Below are 25,578 nucleotides of genomic sequence, written 5' to 3'. Positions count from 1 at the left end.
AGCTTGGAATGGAAACACCATTTGACCCAGCTATCCCACTCCTTGGCCTATACCCAAAGGACTTAAAATCAGCATACTACAGAGATACAGCCACATCAATGTTCATTGCTGCTCAATTCACCATAGCCAGATTGTGGAACCAACCTAGATGCCCTTCAGTTGATGAATGGATAAAGAAACTGTGGCATATTTATACAATGGAATATTACTCCGCAATGAAGAATGATAAAATTATGGCATTTGTAGGCAAATGGTCGAAATTGGAGAATATCATGCTAAGTGAGATAAGCCAATCTCAAAAAACTAAAGGACGAATGATCTCGCTGATAAGCGGATGAGGACATATAATGGGGGGTGGGAGGGGCTAGCATTAGGTTTAGGGTTAGGTTTAGAGTTAGGCTAAGGAGAGCGGTAAGAATGAAGGAAAGAAAGACTGTGTAGAGGGAAAAGAGGGGTGGGAGGGGTGGGGGGGAGGGGAAAAATAAAATAAACATCATTACCCTATGTAAATGTAAAAAAATAAAAAAAAAAATTGAACCCCTATCTCTCACCCTGCACAAAACTCAAAGTGGATCAAAGACCTAGGCATTAGACCAGAGACCCTGCACCTACTAGAAGAAAATGTAGGCCCAACACTGCAACAGCTCAGGAACAGACTTCCTCAAAAAGGAGTCTTCCTAAAAAGCAAGAAGTAAAATCAAAAATCATTAAATGGGATGATATCAAACTAAAAAGCTTCTTCATAGCAAAGGAAACAATCACGAACATGAACAGAGAGCCTACAGAATGGGAGAAAATCTTTGCCACCTACACCTCAGATAGAGCATTAATCTCTAGATATACCAAGAACTCAAAAAACTTAAACCAAAAAACCCCAAATAACCCGATCAATAAATGGGCTAAGGAACTGAACTGACACTTCACAGAAGAAGAAATAGGATCAGTCGACATATATATGAAAAAATATTCAACATCTCTAGCAATTAGAGAAATACAAATCAATACTACACTGAGATTCCATCTCACCCCAGTCAGAATGGCATTTATCAAGAATACAAGCAACAATAAATGTTGGTGAGGATGTGGAGAAAAGGTACACTCATACATTGCTGATGGGACAACCACTAAGGAAAGCTGTACAGAGGTTCCTTAAAAATTTTGGAATGGAACCACCATATGACCCAGCTATTCCACTCCTCAGTATATACCTAAAGGACTTAAAATCAGCATACTATAGTGACACTGCCACATTAGTGTTTACAGCAGCTCCATTCACAATAGCTAAGCCATAGAACCAATCTAGGTGCCCTTCAACAGCTGAATGGATAAAGAAAATATGGTATATATACACAGTGGAATGTTACTCAGCCATAAAGAAGAAAGACTTTATGACGTTTGCTGGTAAATGAATGATCTGGAGACTATCATGGTAAGTGAAATAAGCCAATCCCCAAAACACAAAGGTCCAAATTTTCTGATATGTGGAAGCTAACCACAACAAGGAGGTGAGGAGATTAGAAGTTCAGTGGAGTAGACAAAGGTGAAGGAAGGGAAGGGAGAGGGCTGGCAAGACTGAGGCCAGCCTCTGCCACTCAGTGACACTGTCAGCAACTTAGGGAAAGCCTGTCTCAAAACAAAAATAAAAAGGACAGGGGACATAGCTTCCTGGTAAGCACCCCTGGGTTCAATCCCCAGTACCAAAAATAAATAAGACAAGGTCAGTAAGAGAAAAGAAGACTGTAAAACGATCCCAGCCAGGTGCTGTGGTACATGCTGTAATCCCCCTACCTGGGAGGCTGAGGCAGGTGGATTGAAAGTTCCTGGCCAGCCTCAGCAACTGAGCAAGACCCCGTCTCAAAAAGTACAGTAAAAAGGGTCAGCACCTGCCCAGCACACATGAGGCCCTTGGTTTGATCCCCAGAACCAGAAAACAATCTTCCATAAGCAAAACAACATTGCCACATCACGTGATAAGCTCCACAAGGTAGGTGCCTTCCGTTGGCATGGTATTGAGGAGAATGAAGTGGGGTAACTCACCAGCATGACAGCAGCGCAGAGTGGAGTTCAGCTGAGCCTCAACTCTGCTCTGCTCTCCCGGGCCACCCCCTGCCTCCAGGAGGAGGCTAGAGAGCTATAGCCAAGCTCCTCCTCCCCACTCCTCCGGCGGCGGATCTCAGGGGTCCGAACTCACCAGAATGGGTTCCACCAGCCTCCCCTCCGGCAGGACTGAGCGGTTCATCCTGGCAATGCGCTGCAGGGTGGCCAGGGCAGCCTGGGTGTTCCCGGTGGAGACATTGAACCGAGCAGATTCAGGAATGAACTGGGCACAGATGACAAAGGACACCAGAGTTGTGACTGTCACAGACCCAGAACTAGCGTCACTGCTCCCTACGACGACACGGCCCTGTTCCCCGAGGTGGGGGCGGATGCAGTGGCTGGCCAGTGTACAGTACGGCAGCCCATCTGCTGCATTCGCCTGGAGGTGGGCAGGGAAGTCCGGGGCGATGGAGCATTGGGCTAAAACGGAAGGATGAAATTTAAATGTGTGCGTTTAATTTAGATTTTTAAAAAACATACATCCATCACAGGCTGAAGACAGGCAGAGCGGACCCTGGGGTGCAGCTGATCCTCACCCACCAGAATCCCGCTGTGGAGGGCAGCTCACTGAGAAAGCCATGAGGTCCCCGTCCACACAACAGAGGCTGCGTGGAGAAGCCACAGGCCCTCTGGGCCACCCCTCCCAGGCCCCAGGGGCCAGCGGGGGACTCTGAGCAACCGTCTGCTGCTCAGAAGATACTGACCAACTGGGCTTGTCCAGAAAAAAAGGGGGCAGATATCGTGGAAGAGACTGGAAAGTGCTAAGTTTATCTAGGGGAGAGGAGGATTAGGAGGACGTCCCTTAAATCCTCAAAGGCTGTCATGGCAAGCAGAGAGATCTCTGGTTTTCCAGAAAAAAACAGTAGGACCCGCAGGTAAATTTATGAGGTCTTTCGTCATAACAGAGACCTCCTTGACAGCGGGAGCTGCCGGGCCACGGGACATCCTGTAGAAATCTATAAAGGAGTCACATGCACGAAGCAGGGAGTCTTCTGGCAGAGACCTGCCACCAGGCACGCCTAAATTGGATTGAGGGATGGAAAAACAGTGACCACTGAGGACCCTCTGAGCTCTGAAATCCTTTGATTCCACAGGGTAGGTGACACAAAGGAATCAGAGCCCCGTTCTGCTGAGTGGCCAATCCTCTCTTTAAACAAAGAGCAGATTCTATTGGAAGTTAAGGAGGATGACGGTTCTGCAGCTCAGCCCCACGCAGCCTAGTGGGAGAGGAGGAGGACGAGCAGGCAGGCAGGCAGTGGCCGGAGAACACGTGAACAGCATTCCAGGGCGTGTGCTCAAGGTAGAGCCAGGTCAGCAGCAGCAGGGCCAGGTCATCTAATGGTGATGGAGGCCAGGGGCAGGCAGGTTGGGACACTCTCCAACAGAGGAAGATGGTAGATGGGAGAAAGATACTTGGGGGGTAAAAAGGCGAGTGGGCCAGCTGGAGAGGACCACGGAGCCCGCTCACCTTGAAGGCCATGATGAGGATGATGCCAGGGATGGAGGCTATCCGGATGAGCCAGCGCCACCCAATGGTGGGGATGACCACAGAGGCCAGGCCAATGATGAGCAGGGAGCCAGCCAGCCAGAAAACCTGGGCAGAGACGTAAGATTAAAATGCCTCCTATCCACTTGCCTTGTCCGCCATCTGCATTGCTCAAGGATAGGCTGGGAGTCCCCAAGGGCAGCTGTTCAGGTTCTACTCCCAGCACCACCTCCACTACCTGGAGGAAATGGACAAGTCACCTCACTTCTGCAGGACTCCGTTTGCTTTCTGTGAATTGGAGCCTTAGCGAGAGAGAGAGCGAGGCGCACTGTCACTGTAGTTTAAAGAACAAGGTACCCTGGGGAGTTTCAGGCACTGACCCTTCACTAGGTCAAGTGCTCATTGGGTCATAATTTATAAAAGGCACCAAAAAAGAAAAAAAAATGGCAAAAGTGCTTTCTTCCCCTGGTTCTCTGCCATCCGGTTTCTCTTCCCAGAGGAATCAATGGTACCAGCTTCCTCTATGTCCTTCCAAAGCTGTTCTAGACACATCCACGCTGATAAGGATATGTTGTGTTCTCTTTGCACAAATGGCACCACAGACTACAAAACGCTCCACACTGACTCTTGCACTTATAAGTAATACCTTGGAGATCATCTTATATCGTAAATAACAGAGCTCATGGTGGCCAGTCTCCTTGTCAGAAGTTGGAACAAGTCCCAGCTTTACCCTGAGCATAATGGCAACTCCACTGCCTCAGAGAGGTGGAGCAGGGACCCCATTAGAAGATTCCTTGGGGAGTCACTTGAGGGGTGACTCTTTCAAAGAATTCCGTTACAAAAAAAATTCATAAAGTGACTAGAGCTATAAAGGAAGTAGAATAATGTGATAGTGACTTGGGTGATAAGGGACAACAAATAAGGGAACTGCAGTAGATCCAGAGGGGGTGTGGCTCCCGGTGAGATTTCAGAATCTCACCAAAATGTCAGAATTCTCTAGTGGACTTGGCACGTGTTTTGAGATAATGGTGACGATGTTTGGTGATGGATACTTGGATCAAGGTTACATCAACGGGGGATGAGTTAGCAGCCCGGGGTGAGGGCGAGGGAGGGTCCATAATGGTTTCCAAGTCTATGGCTCTGATGACTGAGGGGTCCTGTTTGCTGTGACCTGAGAATGGACATGCAGAACGAGAGGCTTCGGGGAGGATGAAGAGTCTAGCTGAGAGCAGGCTGTGTCTGAGGAACCCTCGAGATCAATGTGCAGGACATTGACCTCTGGGCTCTGAGTCTCAGGAGAGGCCTTGGTCATCAAAACAGATTCTTGGAGATGGAGAAAAGACAACGTGGGTCCATCCAGTTGGCCATCCATACCTGCAGGTTCCAGATCAGCAGAATCTGCATCTGTGGTTTCAACCAACCAGGTATCAAAAGTACTCAAGAGCAAACTGTGTCTATACTCAGCATGTGCAGATTCTGTCATCAGTCCCTAAATGGCATTCATGGTACAGGCCTGTTAAGTCATCATATGCAAATAATACACCATTTCACACAAGGAGCCTGAGCACCCATGGATTTGGGTATCCTCTGGGTCCTAGAGCCCATCTTCCATGGATACCAAGGGAAAAACCATATTATAGCTACAGAAAACCACTGGAATAGGCTAGATGACCCAAGGAGATTGAAAAAAAGACTAGCAAAAAAGGGATCTAGCCAGCAGTTATGCCAAGGTATTAGATGAAAATGTCCACAGATGAGCTTTACTCTTTAAATAATTTTCAGTGTAAAATCCAAATGCTAAGTATTAAAAGTATCTTAACACACTTCCGAAGAAGGAAGCTGGGAATAATGTAGAGTGTCTACCTAGTGTTGCAGGTTCTTTTTAATTTTTTTTGTTATTTTTTATTGCCCAAATTCAAAGTCAATTTTTTCCCCTTTTATACTGGGAATGAAACCCAGGGCACCTTACCCCTTAGCTACATCCACGGGCCCCCACCCTCTCTTATTTTGGAACTCAGGATCTTCTAAATTACTGAGGCTGGCCTCCTGCCTCAGCCTCCCAAGTAGCTGGATTACAGGTATGTACCACACACACCTGGCTCAAAAAATTTTGTTAAAACGTTCTTCTACTGCTTTACTTATTGCCAAATACAGACTGCTTCAGTGGGCAGAGTCGTTTCTTTCCTGGACCCCCCAATAGGTGGAAACTGGAATACTAAGGGCATGGAAACTGGCACAGGGTATCCAGATTGATGTTTCTCCCAGATGCAAAATCTCTCGATGGTCAACCTGGACCTGAGTACTTGAGAAACTGTTTCTCCCCTGGAGAAACAGCTTTGATGTGGCAATTAGACACATTGCCTCCAGCAGGGTCAGTGATGGATCTGCAGATACCAGAATCCTTGGGAGGGAGGTGGGGTGGTGGCTACTTCCCTTCTCCAAAGGGGAGAGAAAGGTGATCCCAGCCGCATTCCTGCATGTCTGTCATTTCAGTGAAGCCAGACTCCGGAATGTTTCCTGATCATGGAAGAGGATGATACTGTATTCTAAGCACCATCGCTGGAGGACGGAAGTCCAGTGGTCAAAAACCCTTGGAATCTGACCGCGGGCTTCAAGCATTCTCAATGCTTTTTAGTTAGTGCCAGAAAATAGGCAGTGTGCCAACCAAAGATCAACCAGCCAGAAGACCCACAAGCATCACATGCAGTGGATGCCGAAGACGGGTCCAGTTCCCATCTCACCTTACCTGAGACAAGGGGAGCATGTAGCCTCGATACTTTGTGGGCAAAAATTCAGTCTTTATGATTAACCTAAACCAGAAGGGCAAAAACAGAGTTATCTTGGTTTTATAAAACCAAATTACCTTTCTTAAAGCGATCTGGTCACAGAAATGAAGCATTCAAAAGCATAATCATTCATTGTACATCAAAATAAAATTATTACAGGACTAGCTCAGCAGAACAGCGCTTGCCTAGCACGTGCAAGGCCCTGGATTCGATCCCCAGCACAGCCAAAAGAAAAAAATTTATATCACACATTTGTAACTACTACAAATAAAGTCCACATAAGAAACAGTGAGAAGTGAATTTACGATTGCTTCTCTGTTGCCATTTTTACTCTGAAAGTTATTTTAAACCCTCTTTTACTACTTCAGAGATAGTAGCCTGACCTCTTTTGCCCAAACCTGATTCCCTTTTCTAAAGCATACCCGGAAATTAGAATACACCCAAGAGAAGGTAAATAGTCTTCAAACTAAGGAGGGTCAAAGCAGAGGTTTCCAATTAAGCACATGCTAGTTTTGTAAGTGGAATAAATGGAATTATATGCATCCATTCTCCTCTGCTAAGATTAGGCAAGGCTGGGTTTTAACATCTTTATTAGACGGTTCCCTCGGGGATATTTTAAGATTCCACTTAGCTTCTACTCCTTTAGGGCTCCAGACCTCAGGTGCTTAGCTTATGCCCCAGGGCAGAGCAATACTTTCCTCTACACAGGAAGACTATCAGGTGCTCTGACATCCCCCAATATATTTTACAGATAACTTGCTCCAAGGAACAGGAGAGAATAGCCTGAGGGGTCCTGTTAATTTCAAGGAGGTTCCCCCAAACCCACTTAGCATAACAACTTTCAAATCCAGACCCTGCCGACTTATCCAAAGGCAGGAAGCAGATGAGAATCGTGTTTCTATTTCAATATGATCTCACCCTGTTTTGCAAATTCACTCTGGTACAGTCTTAGGTCACAGGGCAAAAGTGCTTTACACTAATTGTTCCAAAATGGACTTTTTTTTTTTTTTTTTAAAGACTGGGGATTAAACCCAGGGCCAAGCTATATCCCCAGCACTGGACTTTTTTTTTTTTTTTTTTTTTTTTTTTTAATCTACCTAATGCAGCACTTTTTATTAGTCTACAGTTACCAAAATTTTCCTGGTCAAAAAGTGACGATTAGCCTTTACAACAAAAAAGTTAACACATGCTCAACCTACCACTCCACTAGCCTCAAGGTCAAGCATCATCTTGATGAGCAAACTGCTCCCACTGGAATAAGCAGCCATTATTTTCAAAATTTTAAAACTCAAATGCAAGTAGCACAAGGCTGTTTATTTGCAAGTTGGTGACGCCGAAGTCCATTGAGCACAGCGGGGTGGGGTGAATGCCCACTTCCCTGGGGATCCTCTGGGCAAGCCTTTACCCTTGCGCGTGGCCAGACACGCCGCAGCCCACCATGGTCCGCAGAAAGACAAACCAGATGTACGAGGGAGAGAAGGAGGTCAGCAAGGAGAAATAGGCTCCCCACAGGAACGAGATGAGCAAAATCTGAAGCAACAAAAGACAGCTCGTTACTCGACCTGCCTCGGTCGGGGAGGCGAGAGGATCCAGCGGCACCAGGTGAACTTGCATTCCCAACCAGATGATTCCCTCTCGGAGCTGGTGGGTAGCAGCTCACTGGTCTCCCACAACCAGCAGTGCAACCCAGGCTGTCTCTTGTGCCAGAGCCCAGACCTTCCAAGTTCAGACCGTTCTTCAGAAGTGCCCTAAGGTGCCCCACTCACGGGCGACAAACTCAATTCGTGCATCAGAAGGCAAAAATAGGCCTTCCCTATTTGAAGCCCAGTGAGACACTGTGTTAGAATGATTAGAAGGAGACACCTCCAGGAATTAGATTTTTCTCTAATTATAAAATAATACAAGTTCTCAGTCCAGAATAAGGAAGAAAATAATTTGGATCATCCTTGATCCTCCCATCTAGAGAAAATGCTGTTAGTATAGTTGTACCCTATTTTCTTTGTAAAAGAAAACTCCCCACCCTCCATACTGAGACTTGAACCCAGGGCGCTCTACTGTGGAGCTACATCCCCTTTATTTTTTTATTTTGAGACTGGGTCTCACTAAGTTGCCCACACTGGCCATAAACTTTCAAGCCTCCTGCCTCAGCCTCCTGGGTGGCTGGGATTACAGGCATGTACCACACCCAGCAGAAAATAAATTCTTAATGGCTTTAAAAATTCCAGGATCTTCCCAGCAACTCTGGAGGCTGAAGAAGGAAGATCACAAGTTCAAGGCCAGCCTCAACAATTTAATGAGACCCTTGAAAATTTAGCAAGATCATCTCAAAATAAAAAATAAAGGGGCTGGGCATATAGCTCAGTCATAAAGTGCCCCTGGGTTCAACCTCCAGTACCAAAATAAATAAAATAAAAATTCCAGAATGACTTCACTTTATAATACAAAGTATAACCCATGTCAGGTAATACATAAACCTATTATAAACCCTGTTGTTGAACACTGAGGTTGTTTCAGATTTTCTCACTAGAAAAATAAGTTGGGACAACATCTGTGCATGGTTTGCTGTGGACTCTCAAATAATCTCAGTAAACTAGAATTGTTGGGAGGCAGATGATCAGGTTAGAATAACATATTTTCAAGATTCTCAATTCATACTGCCAAACTGATAGTCAGAAAATACTGTCAGGGAGGAAAGAAAATGTTTCCTCAATCTCCATGAGTTCTTCGTTGAGATGAACTCCTGCAACAACAGATGAATAAGGAAAAAAGCAAAACAAGGTTGTTCACACGTTCAGAGCACACCACGTGGGAGAAGCAAAGCTTCCCAAAGCATGGCTCGGAACTCAGGCTTACGTATCACCTTCATCCAGGAACATCAGGGCTCTGGGCAGTGACCAAAGGGAAGCAGAGTTAGGCTTCCAGTTGGGGAAGGTAAACACAGAGGAGGAAGTAATGGAGCCAGGTTGTGGGAGATGCCTCTGGCGCCCTCTGTGGGCTGATAAGAAGAGTCGGGAGTTGTCTCCAGCAAAGGAGAATTTATCCCAATTTTAAAGGAGAAAAATGAGAGGAAGAGGATAAAGTTTTTCTTCTGCTTGCTGCTTCTTAATTACTTTTATCTCAAAAATAATTTTTATGTCAAGGAGGCATATTTAGAGCTGGGTATAGCGGTGCACACCTGTAATCCCAGCGACTCAGGAGACTGAGGCAGGGAAGATCGCAAGTTGGAGACCAGCCTCAGGAACTTAGCATGACCCTGTCTCAAAATAAAAAGGCCTGGGGATGTGGCTCAGTGGTAGAGCACCCCGGGTTCAATCCCCAGTACCAACAACAACAATGAAAGGCAAATTTCGGGTAACATACACAAGTTTCCTTCAACATCAACAGCACTGGCTGTATATTTAACACTTCCCTAAAAGGTAGGTACGGGCTTGATGTTTAATATCAATTTGATAAGGAAAAACACTTCACTATGTCATTTTGCTTTGGTTATCTTCTGTGAGTAAATTTCCTGATCAGTTGTATGTCTTCTTCCATAAAATGCCTTTTGCAATTTTTCTTTAAGAAGCTTGAGATTTTATGTTAATTTATAAGGTTTGCTATTTTATGTACTTTAAGACACACAGACAATTCTATTAATGTTTTCCTTAGAGTTCTCTGTCTTTGTGCTTATGCTTCATTAGAAATCAAACAAGGGAGAAAATTTTTTAAAAGGCCCTGGGTTTGGGTTTGTAATTAGAAGACCTTTTTTTTTTTTCTTTCTTTCTTTTTTTTTTTTTAAGGGAATTGTTTGGTTTTGGTGCTGGAGATTGAACCAGGGTGCTTTACCACATCCCCAAGGCCCTTTTTATGTATTTTTAGACAGGGTCTTGCTAAGTTGCTGAGGCTGCCCTAGAATTTGTGACCCTCCTGCCTCAGCCTCCGGAGTCACTGGGATTACAGATGGGCCCCACAGGAAGCCGCTGAAGACAGTTTTCTTTCTGAGGATAATTTATGCCTTGATGTTTAATCTGAATAGGCGTATGGGCTTCAGTTTAGCTTCAAAACATTACAAAGTTAACTAATGTGAGTTTGCCTGTTTATATTGCAAATTTCCACACTCGAATGAGTTTTAACTATGCACATCCTATGTGTATATGGACTAGGAATGGGGACAGAAACCTCAGGAACGGTTGAAAAACGAAGACAACCTGCCCTGCCTGGGCCTCAGGGATGTGCTGTCAGAAGGAAATGTCTGCATTTTCTGTCTTGGATGTTCAGAGAAACATCTGAACACACACACACACACACACACACACACACACACACAAAGCAAAAGAACACACAGAAGAAAATTCCAAATCCCTCAAGGCCCCACCTACCTTCCAGCGGCCATATCTGTCAGCCAGGAGGCCAAAGAGGATGCTGGATACCATGTAGCCAAAAAACACCATCTGCAGGGAGGGATGAGGATCAATCCTGCTCTATCAGAGTTCTTAGATGACGTTTGTTTATTGCACGAAGCGTTCGCCCATCCCGATTAAGAGTGGACTGAAAACCCACGAGGGGTGGAACTTAAAGACTGGCATTTCCCCGACCTCGCTGCCCTGCCCAGTTAACATGTTCGGGGCTTCAGGGGCAATGCGTATGCCTCTTGCTGGCTGATCCTGGGACAAGGCCTCGGGACTGTTTTTGCTCAAAGCACAGACTCTCCACGTGGGCCTGCAGATGTCCACTGGCTAACGGAAAGAGGGACAAAAGATTGGTATCTCCACCTTCATTTTCAGCTGTGTCCCTTGCTACTTTAAACCTCGGTGCGGTTGGTACTCCTCCCCTTCCGAGGCTGAGGGGTCAAGATAAAGAGTGATGAAGGTATTTTCAAGAGTCTCACGGAGTCGTAATCAACAGACTGTCAGCTACCAGTTTTCATAACATCCCGTTCCCCACCCCCAAGCGGCAGCTAGAGATCTTCAGGCCCTGCCCTAAACTTGAAGGGACAAAGGCCAACCTGCCTTTCTAATGTGTCCTTTCTCTGAGTCCTTCCCTCCTGTAGTCACCTTGGATTCCAGGAACGACAGGCCCAAAGGATAAACATCTTGTACAAGAGTTGAAACCACACCCCAGGCTGCAGTGCCCCCCACCCCGACCCAGTATTGTGAATCGAACCCAAGAGTGTTCTACCACCTGAAATAGGGTCTAAGTTGCTGAGGCAGGCCTCAAATTTGTGATCCTCCTGCCTCAGCCTCCAGCAATAGCAACTTCCTCTTCGTGGACAAGGGCTACACGACCATCCTGAGAGGATCAACCAGACCACAGTCTGACCAAGACAGCTAGACCATGCACCCCTCTGGCCCCCCACTAAAACCCGAAGCTTGTGTCAATCCCCTCGGAAGACAGAGCTGAGCACCCTAGTCCCCTTGACTCCCCTTGCTTTCTGACATAGCTGTCCTGAATATTAAATTCATTTTGGGGGGTGGGGAGGACTAGGGATCAAACTCAAAGGCGCTTCACCACTAAGCCACAGCCTCAGCCCTTTTTATTTTGAGGCAGGGTCTACCAAGTGACTTGGGGCCTAAGTTGCTGAGGCTGGCTTTGAACTTGCGATGCTCCTGCCTCAGCTCCAGCGATGCTGGGATTACAGGTGTGCACCAAGTTACCTGTAATGAATTCCTTTTCATAGTTGCCTTTTGCAAGTGACTAGACCTGGCGTATTGGGCCTCCCCAGAGTCAGGCCCTACTCTGGCCTAGGACAGCAACAACAAATCCCCAGGTGCACAGAGCAGGTAACTCACGTCACTGCTTTGCCGGCACTCCCAGATGGTCTCCAGATTGCAGTTGTGAATTTCTATTCCAAGTAAAGAGAATTCTCTATTCCTTCCTACTCTGCCTTATTCCAACACAGACAGTGGCCAATAAAAACCATCTTTCCTTCATGTGACTACAAGCAAATGTAAACTTCCTGCCAACATCAATCATCCATTTAAAAGAAAAAAGAAAAGAAAAACTTGCCAGACGCGGTGGTGCACACCTATTATCCCAGCAGCCTGGGAGTCTGAGGCAGGAGGATCCAAAGTTCAAAACCAGCCTCAGTAACTGAGCGAGGCCCTAAGCAACTCAGTGAGATCCTGTCTCAAAATAAAACATAAAAATGGCTGGGGATGTGACTCAGTGGTTAAGTGCCCCTGGGTTCAATCCCTGGCACCAAAAAGAAAAAAAAAAGAAAAAGAAAAAAGCCCAACCCAACCACTCCCCCAAACATTAATCCCCCGGCAAACCTGCTCATATTCCTCTCGTTCTCACAGTGGCTCGTCAATCCCTGAGGAAAACCCAAGCACCTCAACCCCATGCCAGGGTTGTCGCGGCAGACCTCCTAGCAGGTGTCCGGGAGTTTGTCTGCCTCCCAAGCGTTTCCAGCTGCTCTGGCTTTTTTCTTCCCAAGCCTCCCCGACTGGTCCCCTCCAGGATAATCAAAGGGAAACAAACGTGTGCGTTTTGTTTCTAGCGCTTTTTCGGGGAGGAGGCCATTTCTCCCTGCGGTTTGCTCTTCTTTCTCTCCCTTCCTCCCGTCATGAGGGAGACAAATGCGCTTTGTCCCCAGGGAACCATGAACAAAGCCATCCTATATATTCCTCAATGACATAAGCCAAGATTGTGCCCTGTGCTCTGTACTTTCCAGGACAGAGACCTTGACTCAAAAGTCCACGTTAACCCCAAAGCTCGCAAGCCCTGCAATTCCGTCACCCTGTTTGGGACATCACAGAAGGGACACCCTCACCTGCCCCTTGGAGTTCTGCTCTCTTCTCCAGGTGCTTATTTTTAGTATAAAGCAGGACTCCTCTGCTTCTGATCTAAGCACCACATGAAGTTTCTTTCTTCAGCACGGACTCCCTGATTCACAAATGTGAGGGATGTAATTTACCCACAATCCTAGTTATCCCAGGGCGGTGGGTCTGCTGCTACCCTGGGCAGAGCTGTGCCCTGTGCCCTCCCCTCCCTTCTGCCCCACTTTCCAAGTTCTAAAGAGAAGCGCTACCTGAACAGTGAAGATGCAAACTGCTAAATCGCTTTGGGCATTACAGAACCCAGAGTATCAGAAGCTTTGTGATGCCCCCTTGTCTTTAGTTCTGTTTGTCAATGAACAGGAAGCATGTAAACGACTGTGAGGTTTAACTTGTGGAAAAGTAATTTATCTAAAAAGAACTATAGAAAATGGGTGAGTGAGGCCGGGTACACCTGTAATCCCAGATACTCAGGAGGCTGAGGTGGAAGGATCTCAAGTTGGAGGCCAGCCTCAGTCACTTAGTGAGATGCTGTCTCAAAATAAAAATAAATAAATAAATAAAAAGGACTGGGGCTTTTGCTCAGTAGTAAAATAATCCTGGGTTTAATCCCCAGGATCACAAAAGTAACCACAGGCGGTAGCCCCAGAAAGTCGATGTCCATTAACTCAGAGAAGGAAAAAGGAGACACATGTCTGGATGAGGAAGCCCCACTCAGTATGTAGTCTTCCTGCCTGACTCTCCTTTCCCTCCCTGTAAAAGCCCTTGGCACCCCTGATCCCCACAAGATCGAGGTTCGAAGTTAAGCCCATCTTCCTAGATGCCAGTCCTTGGAAAAACCCGATTGCTTCCCATAGCAAGTCTGGTGGCCATTTCCAGAATACAGTATTTAACTTGAAATGTAAAATTATTGGGAAAAAAATAAAAGAAAAATTACTAGAGAGGTAAGAAAAGCAGCTGGAGGGGAATAAAACAGAGTGGTTACCAGAGATTCACACCCGGATGTGGCCGATTCAAAGTCCATACAAACAGGAAGTGGGCGAAGGGACTGGCTGGACCAACAGAGAGAAACCAAGTCACCCAGCAAGGCCTTCCCGCCCGCCACAAGAGAACAGAGCGATAGACAACTGAAGGGACAGTTCTTCAACGCAAAGGGAGACAGTAAAACCTAGGCGACATCTGGGAAGATTGTGCCCCCACGGTAATCAACAGTGAGAAAATGCCTATTACAGGCCTGGTGCGGTGGCGCACCCCTATGATCCCAGCGGCTTGGGAGGCTGAGGCAGGAGGACCTCAAGTTCAAAGCCAGCCTCAGCTACTTAGAGAGGCTCTAAGCAACTCAGTGAGACCCTGTCTCTAAATAAAATACTAAATAGTGTTGGTAATGGGGCTCAGCAGTTGAGTGACCCTGGGTTCAATCCCCAGCACCAAAAAAAAAAAAAAAAAAAAAAAAAAAATGCTGGCTGTAACCACTCTGGCCATGCCTGTTCACCCAGCCACCGATCTTGCAAGATTGCTCATTAAAACCTTGGCTCCACTGTACCTCATGCCTCCGAGACCATTCTTTGGATTTGGGCAGGTAAGTATGCCCTACCAACCTTCATCTTCTGCACACTGGCCTTTGAGCAATGGGTAGTCCAAACTTATTCTAGAAACATCCTCAATTAGCATCTTCCCAGGCCGGGTGGTGAAGAATGTGGAACTGGAGTTAGGTTAGGAGCTGCTTAGCCCAGGGGCTGTAAAAAAGCTGCTTCGTGGCCTAATCTGTCTTGTGTTGTTAGCTAGCTGGGGTAGTTGCTAAAGCCAGAGAGGACTCATACCAAAAGGATGAAAGATAGACTGAAGGACAGGACGAGGGGAGGGACTCAGTAGACACTCATATCTCAAGTGAGCTTATTTACCTAGAGAAATCTGAGCTGTGAGCCACCAAACAGGAGCTGGAGGAATCAGCCACTCTCTGCAGATTTAGGAACCTCTTTAGGCAAAATTAGGAGATGTTGTTGCAACAACCCAGCAGATGTGAGCTGTGAACATGTATCATGTGATTTTGCAGAAGTGACGGATGCAGATGTCGCATTGGTCTCTGACATTCTCAGGAGCCCAGACGTACCTACCTACAAACCCACTGGGGTGCAGAGCAGTTAATTTACAGGTAAAGTTATCCTAAAGGTGCGAGGTCAACACGTAATGCTTTCCAACCAGGACTATGGATTCTGTGCAGAACAGGGAAAATGACTTTATTTCAATTCCAAGACCTCGGAACAGGGGTCGGCTTCGTGCTTTGAATATGGCATTTGCTGCTCCGAACTGAGGCTCATTTTAAATGCGGACATGCTGTTTATCTCTTCTCCCTCATCTTCCCATTCCTGATCTCCAGTGGGGACCAAAATTACCTTTCTTCCCCATGTCCTAATTATTTGATTGGCATGGGGACAAGGGCTGAGCTTTCAGGAACAACCTTTGGTGAATTATGAATCTCTAGTACTTTTTTTTTTAATATTAGAGGTAGCTTTAGAAAAAAGTTACCAGGGCAACAAAATTATAGAGGAATTTAACAAGGGAAATAGAACCACAAGAACAAGGATAGATTTGCTGCCAAGACTGGGCACAAACCTGGCTCCAGATGCCCCAACTCACAACACACAGAAAGAAACACAGCTGGGCATGTGGTTCGTGTTATCCAAGAAGGACTCAGAGAAGTTCCTCAGCCGAGGGGCACTATTTCCTGGTACCCAGAGCAGATTAAATTTCACAGCAAAATTTGGTTAAGGCTGCGAGTAGAAAACGAGGACATCCCATCTCAGGCAGCCTCCTGCAGCCAGGGCTGCTCCTCTGCCCAGGGCCTCATAGCCTGCAGGTAGGGGGAATTCTGGAATTTTCCACTGCCAGTTTCAGACCCTAATTCTCAGGGAGCCTTACCCTCCTCAAGGCCACTGCCATCTGACTGCCATCCTGTCACCACTATCCTCCTCCCACACCCCCTCCTGTCAGCAAGGCTCATGATATTTCTATTAAGTCTGCTCTTCATGAAAATCAGCTTCCCCTCAAGTAAATCAACCTTTCTCCTGTCACCGTGCATCTCTCTGACCTCCTTGGCTCGTGTCATCTCCTAAGTGATTCCAGAACAGTCCCCCGTGCCTTCTGCCATGACTCCAGCCGCCACCTCCCTGGCATTGCTCCTCTGGCCTCGTCTCTTGGAAAATGGACCACGTCCCTCTTTAAAGCCCTGAAGTGGCTGCCACCATCCAGAGCATGGCTTCCAACATTTCCATGTATTGGGAGCCTCTTTCAAGATTAAGAAAGGAGATTTGGCAGAGGGCCGTGATAGAAAGTGTACTTCCTTACACACTTAGAGAAACATGACTCTGAGGTCAATGATGCTTTTACATAAACTTGACTTTTGCTCTACAAAATGGCAACTTGAAAACTGTTATACACATTCACGTCAAATATTTTTTGCTTGGAGGGTTTAGGCAATTTGGCCCAATGTTGGGGATCAGTGGCCGACAGAATGGAGTCTATGCAGACTGGTGGCGCTTCTGGCACCTTCCATGAAGGAAACCTCGCTCCTGGTTTCTCCCACTTCTCCCTTTCTGCTTGAGCAACTTGGAACTTTCTGCAGTCTCCCAACAGACACCCTTCCTGTCAGCACAGCTTGGGCACCTTTGCATATGCACGCAAGCACACATGCACACGCACACGCACGCGCGCGTGCACACACACGCAGAGTCCACTGGTAATTAATCCGTACTTACTACCTACTTTTTGAAGGTAATATGTTTAATTACACTTTGTAGCAAAATGTGGTCATGCAACCCATAAGGCTTTTCTTTGAGAAAAGTCAAATGAGCCATAACCCAAAGAGGGTGATTTGCTAAGTCACTATGGCTCAACTGATTAGCTTCCTGGTCATCCAGCTTAGCCCAGGATGCACTCAAGAGGCAAGGGTTGCTTTCTCAGACTCTCCTTTCTCTAGTCTCTTGCTCTAGGCTGGAATGCAAGCAGATCAAGGTCACGCACCCTAGTGGGGAGGAGAAAGGCATCCAACTCGAGCTTTGGCCTGAAACCCAGTGAGCTGTAGGAGCCAGCACTCCCTGCAGTGAGCCATCTCCTGGCCCTCAGCCCTGTGGGTGGAGGCAAGGGCGCCCAGGCCCTCGGCTAGCTCATTCCTGGCACAGGAAGCAGATACTCACCGTGGTCACGAATGCCACCTGCCAATTCTCCAGTTGCCACTCACAGCGGATGACAGGAGACACCACAGCTATTAACATGATCTCCATGGCCTCAACAACCTTCAAGAGGGGAGATAATGGCAAGTCTGAGTGCCAGCTCGTCCCCCCTTCCTCCCAGGTCTGCCCAACTGGGCATCTCCCTTCCAAGTCCTAATTTTTCTTTCTCCCTTCCTTCATTTACAGAGCACAACCCAGCAAAGCTAGTTGGATACAGAACAACAGAACTCTGAACTTTCATGAAGTAACATTTATGGTTTGAGCAACTTGAGAGGGTCCCCAGAGTTTTGTGACATGTATTCACTTGTGGGTTTGTTGACCTCTGCATTTGCATAATACTATGAAAATGCTGTGTGGGGCCAGCCTAGCCAGCCACCAGCAGCCACGTCAACCAGCGCTGCCCCTCGTACTCGTCACTGAGGACTGCAGGGCACCCACCCTGCAAACTGATTTGGGAAACAGTTCTGATCTCAAGAGGCTGGGGTCGCATGGGAAGATCCATGAAAGCTGGAAAAGAAAGCAACTAGTACAACGTAAGTTCACCATGCGGAAAGCAGTGTGGGCTGTGCTACTAGATGTTTCAATAAATATTGACTATTTTCCTCTATTCATACTCTGTAATCCATTGCAGATTAGTTTTATCTCCCAAGAAAAGGAAGTAGATGCTAAAAAAGAATTTAAAAAATAGAAATAGGTGGAAGACATTAGGTACAGGATAATGAACAAGAACAAGTTGAAGTCGAATCCAAGGCTTGTTTTCAAGATGGGGTCTATGTTACCCTGGACTCAAGTGAGCTCACTTCAGCCTCCCACGCTGCTGGGGCTAGAGGTGTGTGACCTGCCAGTTGCCAACTACTTATGAAATCCCATGCCTAGTGGCCAGAGTGAATACCGACATCACTGACATCATAGTATCAGGAGGGAAGGGGAATTAAAGGAAGAAATGATGGACTGATTTGGGGCAAGTCCTTTGACAGCATTGCTAGGCTATCCCTAAGTTGGTCTGGGATGAAAAGGGTAGAGAGATGTCAACCTGTGTGTGGGAAGTTCAAGTGTATCATTGTGGCTTATCTCCCCTTGGGGATTACGGTCATGTCCAGAGATCAGGTGACTGGTCTGTTTTAGGTCAAAAAGTATCCAGAATAAAATAGCACAAGCCAGGTACAGGGTCTCACGACTGTATCTCAGCAACTCAGGAGGTTGAGGCAGGAGAATTTCAAGTTCAAGACCTGTCTAGGAAACTTAGCAAGCCCCTGTCTCAAAATATAAAAATAAAGGGCTGGAAGGTGGTGTCGCTCAGGGGCAGAGCACTTGCCTAGCATGCACGAGGCCCCAAGTTCAACCCTCAGTACAACAACAAAACCCAGCATGACCACCTAAGGGTGTTTGATCTGCTAAACTTCTCTCCCTCCGTAATAGAGAGCAGCTGGGTCAACATTAATCAGGACACCCCTCCTCTATGGAGTCCCAGAGGGAAATAAACCAGTAAGGGATTCGACTCCACCCCACTGACAACCTCAGGGGACAGGAACCCCGAGGAGCCAGGCTGGGGTTCTGGATGAGCTTCACTGTACAGATCTTGAGGATGCATGGGAGAGTAGGGGAGGATCAGGCTGGTCACAGGCTCCTGGTCACAGGCTGAGGCTGCTGTTCCACGGCATCCCAGTCTCAAGAGGGCCTGAGCCCCAAGAGTTGCTCCAACTGCTAGAGCAGAAAGAGCACGCGACAGTCAGGGTGCACAGAGCCGGGCCTGGGGCAGCCACAGCCCCTCCCTGGCCACGCGACCATTCCCATGGGAGGATCCCGTCCAAAGCATCCTTCCTGACACTGGGGAAAAGATTCTGTTCCTGCATCAGATAAACCGTTGTCCTCCCTTGTGCGTGAGAGTGGGAGGATCGGGTGGCCTGGCAAAGGGGCCTCGGGGGAATTAAAACAGACCACAAGACACCTAAGGCGACCAGAAGCCAGTTCACTCTGAGATGTTCTGAAGCTGGGACAGAGCCGGGATTAAAATCCTGCCGGTCACTTCTGCTTGTCCCTCGAGTGTGGAATCTTAAAAATACAGGACCTACGAGCAACTTCACTTTACACATAAGAAATTGCCCTAAGTTGTATTGTTGATCAGTGTAAAAGTGGGACAGGAAACATTTGTTTATACTAGCTGGTTTCCGGAGAGTGCAGCACTTCCGAGAGGCCTCAGAGCTTCCCCACTTCCTCTGCTGCTCCCGACTTTTCCTTGGACTGTTCAGCTGAGCTGCAAGGGTCACAGCTCCCCGTTGCTCATAGGTTTCCCTCTTGGGAACCTTTACACCCGCCCTCAAAATACAGGGCCCACGACATAACTTAGAGCTGCGACTACACGTTATCATTGTGCACCGCAGTATGGGACTTTTAACAACCACACACCAAGGAAACAGCTGTGGTTTTGTAGTTTCACAAATGTCACTACTGTTGTGAAAGTCCTAGAATGGAGTTGTCCCTTCTCCTTCCTCAAAAACAGCATGTGGTAAATGTCTTAGTCCATTGATGCTACCACAACAAAATACCTGAGACTGGGTAATTGGTAAAGAACAGAGATTCACCTCGGCACCATGGCACATGCCTGTGGTCGGAGCTGCTGGAGAGGCGGAGACAGGAGATCGTAAGCTCAAGGCCAAATTTAGCAAGACTCTGTCTCAAAATGAAAAAGTGCTGGGGATGTAGTCCAGTGGAGCCCAGGGGTGCAGACCAGACTGGGTAACATTGAGAGGCTCCATTTCAAAACAAAAGGAACAGAAATTTCTTTTCTCGAAGTTCTGGAGGCTGGGAAGTCTGAGATCAAAGCATGGGCAGGTTCTGCCATTTGGCAAGAGCTCATCCTCCAGAGAGGACAGGCACCGTGGGCTTAGTGGAAGGGGATAACCAGTGAGCCGAGGGCTGCTGGCTGGAGCCTCTTCTATTACGGGCTGGTGCCGGGACCCTGGTGCCTCTTCTCCTCCCAGGGTCCTTATCGCTCAGGACCATCACCCTGGCCACAGCTGGATTTTGAGGAACACATTTGAGCCGTAGCAGTAAATAAGAAACCCCGGCGTGCGCTTTTGAGGGATCCGGAGTTTGGAATCACAGCAGGCGCAGACTGCTTGGGAGCCGTGCCTGACTCTCTCAGCACAGCAGTCCAACACTGAAACGTGGGCTTTGAATTTCCAGAACACAGAGACACAGGTGGAGGCAGTGACTTTTGGATGGGCCCACCCACCGGGACCTGCTGCCTTCCACACGCCCCCCGCACCCTGGAATGGTCAGCCCAGTGGGAGGCCAGCAGAAACCGGTGTTCAACAACCAGAGGTCAGCACGGGACACTCACCCCGGTGCTGCCCATGATCAGGAAGAGGGCAATGTGGAAGCGGCCGAATCCGATGGTCTCCACCGCATCCTCCACCGTGAAGGTCCGTGGCTCTGAGGAGGGAAGATCAAGGTGAGAGGCCCTGCCGGCGGGCGGGACGCCCGTGGATCATCGCCACCCTGGGAGGAGGTTGGAAAACCACACTCGTTATTTCAACACCTAGCTCTTACGGTGGGCAGGGAACCGAGCCGCATCTTGAGAGCCCGAGGCGGCCTTGACGATCTTACCTTTCTGCTGCGGCTCGGGAACCCCCAGGCTCAGCTTCCGAAGGCTGATGACGGTGACGGGCTCAGTCTGCTTGTCTGCCATCTAAATGACCACAGTTCCCACAGCTTCCTGGGTGGCATGGAGGGAGGGGACAAAGAAAGAAATATAAGGGCTATTGAGCGCATCCTATGCGCCAGGCACACTGTGGGCAGCATTTCATTGAACCTTCACAAAAACCTTACAAGCATGCTTACCCTCACTTGCACGTTCCCTCTGGAACCAAACCTCTCAGTGTCCATCCCACTACCCACCAATGTGTCGACTGAAGGAACTGGCCCTTTGTGCACCTCAGTTTTCTCATCTCTCAAATGAACTTTACATCATAACTATACCTGTTACATTGGTGTCGGGATTCAATGCATCAGTCCATGGAAAGTGCTTGACCTATACCTGGTAGGTACCCAAGTGCTCAAAAAATGGGAGCCAATAATTCACATTATGGGTTTTTTTGTTTTCTGGTTCTGGAATTGAACTGAGGGGCACTTCACCATTGAGCTACACCCCGAGTCCTTTTGAGACAGGGCCTCCCTAAGTTGCTGAGGCTGGCCTCAGACTTTCAATCCTCCTGCCTCAGCCTCCTGAGTTGTTGGGATTATAAACGTGTGCCCCCATCCCCAGCTCCATTATTTCTATTACTATTTATTAAGGATGCATTTGGTGTCATCGAAAGGATTAATGACTGCAAAGAACTGAAAGACATTCAAGTTGTCAAAATGCATTTGTCATAGTAATACTAAAATGAAGACCTCATTAATCGCCTTAGGAGAATGCTGAGAAACAAATTCATTATTCTGGAAACAATTTAGTATTTCGACTTTTTTAAAGAACACATCGTATATCAGGGTAACCAAACAGTTGATGAAAGAAATTTATTCTTGAATTTCAGGTAATACTTGCAAAAGGAAGACTGGAATTAAATCATCACTATTTTGCAACCCTTAGCAAAATAATGGATCTAGGGCGACAATCACCAAGGGCCAATAAACTTTTCTGCGAAAGGTTGGTGGGAACTTTGCTACAAGATGGAGAAGCTGGTAACACCTGCACCCACTGAAGAATCCGAATGCCACTAACTGAGAGCCAGGCGGATGATGGCCAGCGCTCCTGCTGAGAAGCAAGGAGACTACACAGCGCCACTGTGCGGTATCCTCACACACAGAGATTGAGCTGAATCCAGGCAGACCGTGGCCGGGGAGCGAGCCAGCACCGCGCGTGCGTGAGGGAAGTTCCAGAGAAGCCACGCTCCGCCTCCTCCCTAAGTAAACCGCAGGCAGGCAGGAGGAAGGGGGCCACGGGTGGCAACAGGGACAGGCACGTCAAAGGCTTGACTCAATCTCGCTTGGCTCCTCACTTGAAGAAATCAACTTTCGAAAATTAATGTGACAATAGAGAAAATCAGGGAAATGTGAGAAAATGTGGAAGTTCAGTGCTACTACAGAATTATAGATGACATCATCAGGTGTGGCAATGACATTACGGCCCTAGTGGAAAATTCTGATATGTTTGAGAAACTGAGATATTTACCGATGAAAGGATGAGGTCTTGGTTTAGGTTTAAAATAACTAAACAGCAGGGTAGGAATAGTGAATGTAAGAAGTAGATGGACGTACAGATGAAAAAATGGCCAAATGCTGACGATTGTTGAAGGAGGATGATAGAGATTTGGGATTGATTTTTCCTCTTGAGTACGTGTAATATTTATCAGAATAAATAGCTCAAGAATAAGGTTCTGAGTCTTTTTGTTTGGTTAGTAGGTTTTGTTCTTTGGTACTGGGGATTTGAACCCAGGGGTGCTTTACCACTGAGCCGCATCCCCAGTCTTTTTTTTTTTAAACCTTGAGATAGGGTCTTGCTAAGTTGCTGAGGTTGACCTCCTGAGCCCCTTTGTTCAGAGGTGTGCACCACCGTGCCTGGCAGCTTCTGAGAGTCTTACTAACTTTTCCAATGTAAGACTGCCATAGGGAGTAGAATCAGAACTTACACAGGGTTAACATCCAAGCTATATAAAGAACTCCGGTAACCCAATGACCCTAGAGGAAAAAAAAAAAAGCAAAATAACAAAACAAAACAAAACAAAAAAAAAAAATTAAATCATAGATAAAGGACCTGAATAGACATTCCTCAAAACAAGATGTAAAGTGGCCAACAGATAAACACAGGCCCAACATGACTAATCATGAAGGAAATGCAAATCAGAACCCCTGGAAAAAGTGGTACTTTCCTAGCATGCATGAGGTCTCCATCCCCAGAACTAAAAACAAAGCGAGAGAAACAGCATGTGTCGGTGAGAAGGTGGAGGGAAAGGAGACACCCACTGTTTTGAGCATGATACTAAATGAAAAAAGTCAGACACAGAAGGACAAATAATTTGTCATATCGCTTCTGTGATGAATCTAAAACAGTCCAACCCATGAAAGTGCAGAGCTGAATGGCCATCACCAGGCCAGAGCAGGGAGAGGAGAGGAGAAGATATTAGCCAAAGAGGATAAAGTTTTGCTCAGCAACTTAGCAACACCCTCTCTCAAAATAGAAATACCAGGATGTGATTCTGTGGTAAGGTGCCCTGGGTTCAATCCCCGGTACCAAACAAAAACAAAAAACAACAACAACAAAACCCCAGATAAGTCCTAGAGAGCCCCAGTGCCTGCAGTTAACAATGCTGTACTGTATACCTAAAACTGCCAAATGTGTAATCTTATGTTAAGTGTTCCTCACACAATAATAAGGAGACCCCAGGACATGTTTGGAATTGATGGCTAGGTCTATGGCACAGATTTTCATGAGGGTTTCACAGGTATGTACGTATCTCTAAAACTCATCAAGTCGTACACGTGAGACCTGCACAACTTTTCATATGTCAATCACACCTCAGTAAAATGGGTTTTAAAAAGAAGAGCAGAAACAAAGGTCTCCTCTTCCCAGAACAGTAAAATAGCCACAGAGCAGTTGCCTGTAGGAGCACACCGAGTTCATTAACGCTTTCCATCTGGAAAGCTGTGTCTGGTGGTGTGTGTGGGTTCTTGGGAAGACTTCAAAGAAGGGTCTGACATGCTCCCTGCCCTAAAAATTTTTAACCTAGCTGGAGACACAAAAGGCAGACATCAAAACAATGACACTGTGGTATAGAGAGTCTTTAAAAAAAAAAAAAAAAAAAGGCTGTCAGAGACACAAATATCCTCAGAGGGGAGAGAGATCAATAACACCCAGAAATAACCCATGAAATCTTCTCCCCCAAAGGAGAACTTGAAAAGCCTTGAAAAATTGTTATTTGCAAAAGAATTAAAAATGAAAAATAAAAAATAAATAAATAGTTATATTCAGATAGTGGAAAAAATCTATAATAATTGGACTCTCAGCCCATGTAGGAGCCTGAAGGAGGCCCATCAGTTCTAGAACTACGCCTCCTTCAAGACACCGTCCAGATCACTTTTGAGGGGTATTCTTTATTTGGTAACTTTTTATGTAAATAAAGTACTTCACGGGAAAATCAACTTTTTTTTTTTTTTTTTTTTTTGTGATGCTGGGGATTGAACCCAGGGCCTTGTGCATGCCAGGCAAGCACTCTACCAACCGAGCTATATCCCCAGCCCACCACCTTCTTTTGATGATAAAATGGACTTCAGTACCCATTTAATGTTGGCTATGACCTCCTATGTTTATAGATGGGAATAAAGAGACTTTATCCAAATCCGAAGACCATTCAATGGCAAAGGCGAGGTAGACAGAATAAATAGGGGGCAGGAAGGAGACTCAGAGGGAAAAGAAACTCAATCGGAGAAACTCAAATGCTCTTGAATCTTTTTTCTTTTTCTTTTTTTTTAAATTATTTGTTCTAATTAGTTGTACATGGCAGTAGAATGCACTTTGATACAACATACAGACGGAGTTTAATTTCTCATTCTTCTGGTTGTACATGATGTGGAATATATATATATATTTGTACACAGGGTAATAACGTCTGATTTGTGAGTCCAGATGACTTTCCTAGTTATTGCAACATATTTTCTTTTCGGGGGTAGTGGACCAGGGTTTGAACTCAGGGACACTCGACCACTGAGCCACATCCCCAGCCCTATTTTGTATTTTATTTAGAGACAGGGTCTCACTGACTTCCTGAGGCTGGCTTTGAACTCTCGATCCTTCTGCCTCAGCCTCCTGAGTCGCTGCGACTACAGGTGTGCACCACTGTGCCTGGCGGCAACATATTTTCTTTAGACTAAATAAGACCAAGGGAGAACCTTGTCAGAGGCTTGTGATGTTGGTATCTTCCAAACTTCATCTACTGACTGGGTGGCATCGACCTAGAGCTCACCCGCCCTGTGCTCCAGGTTGAGAGCTGAGCCCACCAGGCTGACATCGGTCCCTGAAAGAGCCCAACTCCTCAAAAGTGCCTCTCACTCTCAAGCCCCCCAGCGCCCCTCTCCCTGGGTTGAGTGTGTGTCCTGCCCCATTCCTAGCCTTCCTGAAGACATGGCTTTGGTTTCTTAAATAAGCCTTTGTTGGTGCCTCTTCTGCTGCATCCTGAAATTCTTTTCTGTGGTGTAAGTCAGGAACCTGCAGGGGCTCATTTGAACCT

General features: G+C 46.8%; 1 protein-coding gene across 5 annotated transcripts in view; it reads right to left on the bottom strand.

Annotated features, from left to right (window-relative positions):
• Svopl (SVOP like) overlaps positions 1-25,578 on the bottom strand; it is a 67,884-nt gene that overhangs the window by 32,279 nt on the left and 10,027 nt on the right. For 2 of the 5 annotated variants that reach the window (XM_047560488.1, XM_047560491.1), the window contains exons 2-9: positions 20,963-21,071; positions 20,697-20,788; positions 17,318-17,416; positions 10,728-10,799; positions 7,775-7,899; positions 6,330-6,393; positions 3,566-3,691; positions 2,192-2,320 (exon numbers count right to left, since the gene is read on the bottom strand). In XM_047560488.1, the coding sequence (XP_047416444.1) occupies positions 2,192-2,320; positions 3,566-3,691; positions 6,330-6,393; positions 7,775-7,899; positions 10,728-10,799; positions 17,318-17,416; positions 20,697-20,788; positions 20,963-21,044 (789 nt within the window). In that variant the 5' untranslated portion in view covers positions 21,045-21,071. Of the gene's footprint in view, positions 1-2,191; positions 2,321-3,565; positions 3,692-6,329; positions 6,394-7,774; positions 7,900-10,727; positions 10,800-12,620; positions 12,867-17,317; positions 17,417-20,696; positions 20,789-20,962; positions 21,072-25,578 lie in introns of those variants that run through there. The other 3 variants (XM_047560490.1, XM_047560492.1, XM_047560493.1) reach the window with 3 other exon arrangements.

This window comes from Sciurus carolinensis, chromosome 8, assembly GCF_902686445.1.
Source record: "Sciurus carolinensis chromosome 8, mSciCar1.2, whole genome shotgun sequence".
Lineage (NCBI taxonomy): Eukaryota > Metazoa > Chordata > Mammalia > Rodentia > Sciuridae > Sciurus > Sciurus carolinensis.
This window is presented reverse-complemented; position numbering and strand designations above follow the sequence as displayed.